The sequence below is a fragment of the Populus nigra genome, chromosome 1 (genome assembly GCF_951802175.1).
Source record: "Populus nigra chromosome 1, ddPopNigr1.1, whole genome shotgun sequence".
Classification (NCBI taxonomy): Eukaryota; Viridiplantae; Streptophyta; class Magnoliopsida; order Malpighiales; family Salicaceae; genus Populus; species Populus nigra.
This window is the reverse complement of record NC_084852.1, coordinates 40,601,415-40,608,388: the sequence shown is the minus strand read 5'-3', so window position 1 is coordinate 40,608,388 and position 6,974 is coordinate 40,601,415. Positions and strand designations below refer to the sequence as shown.

The 6,974-nt window shown below is 30.7% G+C and overlaps 1 protein-coding gene across 1 annotated transcript; it reads left to right on the top strand.

The window, feature by feature from the left end:
• Positions 1-5,053: 5,053 nt before the first annotated feature.
• Positions 5,054-6,974, top strand: LOC133678879 (zinc finger A20 and AN1 domain-containing stress-associated protein 1). Its single transcript, XM_062101388.1, has 2 exons — positions 5,054-5,278; positions 6,097-6,974. Exon 2 carries the CDS (start codon positions 6,113-6,115, stop codon positions 6,626-6,628), a length of 516 nt encoding a protein of 171 aa, XP_061957372.1. The 5' UTR covers positions 5,054-5,278; positions 6,097-6,112; the 3' UTR covers positions 6,629-6,974.

Genomic DNA, 6,974 nt, shown 5'->3' with positions numbered 1-6,974 from the left:
TTGTTTTATATTTGAGCTCATAGCCCGCATTGATTTTATTATTAAAAGGCATCTTTTTAAGAAGAAAAAAAGTGAGATTTAAAATTTATAATTTATCTAAACTCTCAACTCACTGATATGGAATATTGATATCATCATTATATACTAAATATTGTTTTAGAGTACAATAACCAACCAATAAGGTGATATAAAATTGATAATTTACCAATTTTGATATTTATTTTTTTTTCTTTCTCATTTTTTTTTATTCAAGCACGGATCCAATGAGAATATGATCATGGGATCCACTTGATCTCAAAAAGAAAAAACTACTTCATTTTTAAAAATCAAATTCCCTATTATAAAAATAATAAATCAAATTCCCTGTACACTCTTATCCTTTATGATATTTCCACATGCCTTTTCACAAAAAATGATTCATTTAGTATTATTTAAGATGCCAATTAACAAAACACTAAAAAAGCTGGGTTTTTTCTTTATCATTATATTATTGCATACCCCATGGCAATGGCATTGTGGATTCACACAATGACATCCTTTTTTTCCCTTTTTATCATAATTTTTTTTGAAAAAATTATTATTTTCATTGAATTGATTTGATATTAAATTTAATAATTTGTTTCGATAAATTTAATCTTGAGTTTTTGAGGTATCAAAAACACCTTCTAATATTTAGTAAACACTTAATTTTGCATAAATATGTTTAGAATTTTCATTTTTCAAAAATCTAAAAATGATAGGACTAGAATTGAAAATTCAAAAAGATAAAAATGATAGCTCTTTTGGAATTTTTTACCTTAAAGGGATATAATGAAGAAATCGGGTGTGTAAATCAACAAGAACAGTAAATAAAATTAAAAAAAATAAAGAATGAATCACTAAAGATACAACATCAACACACGCCACTATTTACTATATAATGTAGCCCTCACCTAGATAATTCTAATGGTATCAATGACAATTGTTATAGAGCCACATGCCTCCCTAATATGGCAGTCTTGAGTTTTATCCCACTTTAACCCAGTAAAGGTCTAACCAAGTTTTTTTACATCGAGTTCCAACCATATCTTTTCACTTATTTTTTTATTTAATTTTGTATTTTTTTTACTGATTTAGATTTATTTTAGACTAATAAATTATTTTTCTCATATGATTTTTTAAGGTGTTTCAATATTAAATTAGGTTGAAGAACATTTTTTAAAGTTAAAATCTCACATCTCGATTTCTCACCACTTATCTGATGGTTAGAATATAAAAACATAAATGACTTGTCATTTGTATTTCTTTTAGAAAAAAAAAAAGTTATTTTAGATATACATTATTATAGACACAATCCATAAATATCAAACTATTGAATAAAGTTTCAATTTGATTCTTAAAACAGAATCACTTGTTCAAAATCTGAAGTCAGTGTTATTTAGCATAATGACATATACAATTCTTATTTTTTCAAAGAAAATCATTGCTGGGCTTCTAAACCTTTAGTTTTTGTGGATACACATATATTTGTGACGGAATAAAAAAAATTAATTTTTTTTAATGAGTCAAATTTATAATTGTCAAATTTAATTTAAGTCAATTCAGTATAAAACTCATATCATGAGGTAGATTAATCTGATTTAACTATATTTTTTTAATTTTAAAAAATACAAGATCAACATCTAATTGTATCTTACCATATTTTGATGAAGAAACGTAAACAGATTAAGATTATTCCATCAATTCATGATTTCGCCAACACAAATCACAATTCTGAGATTATTTTTTCCAATCTAGAAGCGTAGATCCTTTTACTGGTATTTTTTAGTGAATGTGAAAGAAATGAAAGGAAGAAGAGAGGATCTTGTGTGCTGCAGATTGGATTTGCATGTCTTTTTTATTATATATTTTAACTCAATTTTACTTGGTTTATTGTAGCAAATTAGACTATGGTTGATCTATTTTTGTATGGTTTTAATAAATTGAATTCAACTTAATTAAATTCAAATCTATATAGCATTCTAAAATACTTGGAGATGTTTTTTTTAAAATGAGTTCCGTAATCCATTACTATATAAAACCAAAAACTCTATACAAGTTTTTGATTACCTGTAATATCTTTAGATATTCTTAAGAGATTATAATACCCTTAAATTAATTAAATGATATTTATACACTTATTTAATAAATAATATATGTGGGTTTACTATATTTTTTTATATCCTTTTTAATATGTATATATTCCCTATTTAACCTTTTTGTTTCTTTTCCTAATACGTGTTTTTTAAACAACTTCTTATATTTTTTCTTATTATACCATGTTTTTTTTATATTTTTTTCCCTTTTCTTCTCCGATTCAATTTTCAATTTCGTGTTTTTTTATATAGCACATTCAATACACCTCTCTTATAAAACTAAAAATAAAAATAAAAATAAAAACTTGAATAATTGCTACAATAAACAATAAAAATAAAATTATATTGCTAGACAATCCCTCTATAATCTTAATTTTTTTTATTATTTCTATAATATTATTTAGATATTAAAAATAAAAAAATTGGATTTTTTATTTTAAAAATATTTTAAACTATGGATTTTATTTTATTTTTCTATCTTAAGTATAAATCATGATTATAGAGCCTTTAGTAATGTTTAGCAAAAACATAGAAAATATATATTGATAACGGATATTAGTTATGTCATAATCAAGTTTTGACCTTCATTTTTGTATATTTAGAGAAATTAAAAAATCTAAAAAAAGTGTCCTTTTAGTAAATTTAGTTAATTTTAATTTATATAATTTTTAAAACTATATAAATTAAATACTTTATTCATAGCGGCTGGTCTTCGTTAAAATAAATTAATCATTTATTTACTTAATCTAAATCAAGTAATTAACCCATTTAATTCATATTTTCAGTCCAATTGATTCAATTAAGCCCAATTTAGTTCAATGATTTTGTCAATGCGGACCCTTCTATCCGATTGTGGAACAGAGGGAATAGAACCATCGTCAGCCCAGTTCAAACAAAGAAAAAAACAAATCGCCCAGCAAAGCGACGGCGTTACGGGCCCGTTCATGCGTGGCATCCACGTCACAGGTGACGCCATAGAGAGCATAAATCCCCGCACAGGCGCTCTCTCTTTTGAATTTGAACCCCACATCCAGTCCCCAATTCCTTTCTTTACGAAAAAGAGCTCATCAAGTCCTTACTCTTTAAGTTTGTGTCAATACGGCCCTTCTATCCGATTCTCTTAAATCTTGCCCCTGATCTTAAACTTTCACCATTAATTTTGATAATTTGGCAAACTAGATAATGGGTAGCTTTTGAGGGTTGATATAGGTGGCAAGTGAGTGTACTTATCGCTTTGTTAACTATAGTTCAACTCCCAGGTCATGCCTTGGCCTTATATTTCTTATGCATCCTTTAATGCCTTGTTGTTGATTTATTTTTCATTGAACCCGTAACCCAATCTTGTTCTTAATTAATATTTATCAGCATAAGGGCTTTGGTTTTGTATTGATTTAAATATATATTTAACAGAGTAATATATCAATTGATATGTTAATAGTTTATATAAGAAATTGTGAAGAATGAATATGTATTTTAATTTTACGAAAATGAAATCCACAAATAACTTCTATCATTAAAAAATTATAATAATTATAGTCAAAATCAAGCCCTTGATTATCAAATTGCACAAGTTTTGCAATATATAAATTTAAAATAATGAAAATGTTATGGTACATATTACTAAAATGCGCAATTTTATATGTTTTTCAAACTTGTAAAATCAGTTTGATTTTACCGAGTTTGACCGATTTTACTAGTTTTCGAGTTTTAATCTGACTTGACAAATTAGATACATGTTGGCTCGTAAAATCATAAGATTTTAAGAGTTAACTTGCTTTTTTAATAATATTGCCACCAACAACAAGAACAACAACAATAATAAATTTTTAATAATAATCTTTAGTTAAACCATGCATGCATGTGGGATATACAAGAAGTACCAAATAGCTTTTAATAAATTTTTAAAATTATATAAATTAGATACTTTATCCATATCTTTAATAAAGGGGAGATTGGAGAAACAATTACTATGATTGTAAAATATTTATTTTCTTAAAGTTTATCTTATTTTGATAAAAACAACATTTCTTAGTATTGTGAAAGTAATTTATGAATTTTATACATAAAGATTCATACGGGGAGAGAAAAATGTATATGGTTTATCATAAGAGAAGAGAAATAGTGTGACAAGTCCTCATTTATCTGAATCTGAATGGGAAACCAAATATCGATGACAATTATTATTATTATTATTATTAATTAGTGTTTGGAAATTTGATTGTTGCATAGTTTTATAGTGTAAGGTCCAATATGATAAAAATAGTATAAGAGAAAGACTAAAAATTGCCATTAAACCACATTTCTTGACGGTAATCTTTTCCTGTGCTGGACCCACAGCAAGGTGACCCGATTTAGAATTTTAGATTTGAGCCCCACCGGTCCAGTTAATCTTTTGCATTTGAGGGTCTAGCTGCTGTGGTTAATCATGTGACTTGTTCCGTTCTCGTTCCGGGTTCGACCCTCTATATGCATGTCTGTCACTCCCGCGGTGCCTTACCTGCTCCTCCTGGACTTGCAGGATGTCCAGTGGACCGTGGGGAATAGTCGTGGTGCGCGCAAGCTGGCCTGAACACCACACGCAAATAAATAAAAAAAAAGTAAGTAGGGCCCTAGTACCTGCATCGGGAAGAAGCGTGCAAACGAAGAATTTGGCTCTTAAAAGTTAAAAGGCAGGTCTCTCTCTCTTGATAACAAAAAAGTAATTTAAATAAACAATTACATAAATACACTCATGGGCTCCACAGTCCACACTAATGAACCGGTGATTTGTAAAATACTGACGTCAGAGTCAGATTGGAATTCAATCAGACAGCTAAGGTTTGTTGCTCCATGATAATACGATATGCGTTATTTTGCCGACATTAGAAAAATAAATAAATAAACAAAACCGGGGGTCCCTCGTAAACAACAGTTTGGCTCTCTTTATTACCCTTAATCGACTCAACAACCGGGGTTTTTGGTCACTTCTCTGTTCTCTCCTCCCCCCTCCTCCTCTCTACCCCTCTTTCAACTTCCTAAGAACTAATTTCGTTCTTATGTTAATTGAATCTATGATTTCTCTTAATCGTTGATTTAGAGCAATCATTCGGAAAAAAAAAGATACGACACGCAAACAGAAGTTAGAGAGCGTTTGAAAGTTTCGAATCTTTCCAGGTTATCACCAGGTATGAGGTCTTTTTTATGTTCTGCATAAACAGATCGTGTCTGTCTATTGAGATCTTTCTGTTTCCTCATGTTGTTCGTCGATGATAACAGATTTCTGGAGAAATCCTATGATGCCTTCGCCGTTGTTTTGGCTTTTTTTTCTTGTTGGATTAGTGTTAGAGCCGTTTGATCCTTAAGCATGAAGAATTTGGACAATCCAGATTTTATTATTAAATACTAGTATTTAAATACTGCTGGGAAGTTTGTTTTTAAATTTTTTTTTTTTAAGAATTACATGAAAATAATATATTTTTTATATTTTTAATATTAACTTATCAATTTAAAATATAAAAAATTAAAAAACACCGTTGAACAACGATACCAAACAAAATCTTTCTATAAACTGGAGGGATTCTTCAAGAAGGTCCTGGAATTTTTTTATGGTATCTGGTTTTTTGAAAAGTCAATATTGTCCTCCTTATTATTGTAAAAAAGGAGCTTACTCGGGGTCTTGTTCGTCATTATGTAGTTGCACGTTTATTTATTAGTTTATCTTTCATTTTTAACTTTGTAAATTCCAAAATTTCCACGAGTAATAACTAATAACATGGTAGGGAGTCGGTCCAATTGACAAAAGTACCTCCAGCTAAATACATAAATGCCCCTCTCACGTTTAATTTCTCAAGCCAGCAGTTCTTTATAAATTGCACATTACTTTTGGTTGATAAGAATTCCACGCATAATATACGAACGGTGGTCTCTGTATCTCTAGAGATTCATCGGATTGAGTACAAGAAAAAGTTTGAAAAACCTAACCCTGATTTTTTTGGAACGCTAGAAACAAGAAGGAAAACATGGGTTCTGAGCAAAACGAAGGTACAAGCTTTCCATCGTCACAGACACAGCTTTGTGCTAATGGATGTGGTTTTTTTGGCACGGCTGCAAACATGAACCTTTGCTCCAAGTGTTACCGTGACCTTCGAGCTGAAGAAGAGCAAGCTGCCTTTGCTAAGGCTGCTATGGAAAAGACGCTAAACATCAAGTCACAACAACATATTGACTCTAGGGTTGCTGTTGATGCCCCTCAAGTTGCGGTGGCTAATTCCATGCAATCCGCTGAAGCCTCTTCTTCGGCAGAAACTGCTGTTGCTGCTGGCGATCAGGTGTCATCGAAGCCGGCAAATAGGTGCTTCAGCTGCAATAAGAAGGTTGGCTTGACAGGATTCATGTGCAAATGCGGTGGCACATACTGTGGGACTCATAGGTACTCTGAGAATCACGAGTGCTCCTTCGATTTCAAGGGTGCTGGCCGTAATGCTATTGCCAAGGCGAATCCTGTGATTAAGGCTGATAAGGTGGGGAGGTTCTGATGCTGATCCTTAAAAGGATTGGTGAATTTGGCATTGTTCTTTTTTTCAGGGTTCGGTTTTAATTAGGAATTTAGTGCTAGTTGGTTCTGAATGGTTGCTTTTTATACTGGTTATGGTTGAGTGTTTTATGGGGGATGCTGGAGATTAGGAGGGGGGCACCAGGTGAATGTATTTGGGGGGTTTGTGGATGGTCGATTCCATAATGAAGTGGATCAATGGATTGTTAGTTGCAATTTGGTTTGAATGGCTTTCCTCTCTTGTTTCTCATAAGAAATCCTTACCACGTCAGGGTGTATCTCTACTCATCTGTCTATATAATATTTGCACGCCTTCTATTTTTTTAGAA

Bases quoted from the DNA above. Each gene is read 5' to 3' on its own strand.
- LOC133678879 (XM_062101388.1), top strand. From the start codon at position 6,113: ATGGGTTCTGAGCAAAACGAAGGTACAAGCTTTCCATCGTCACAGACA.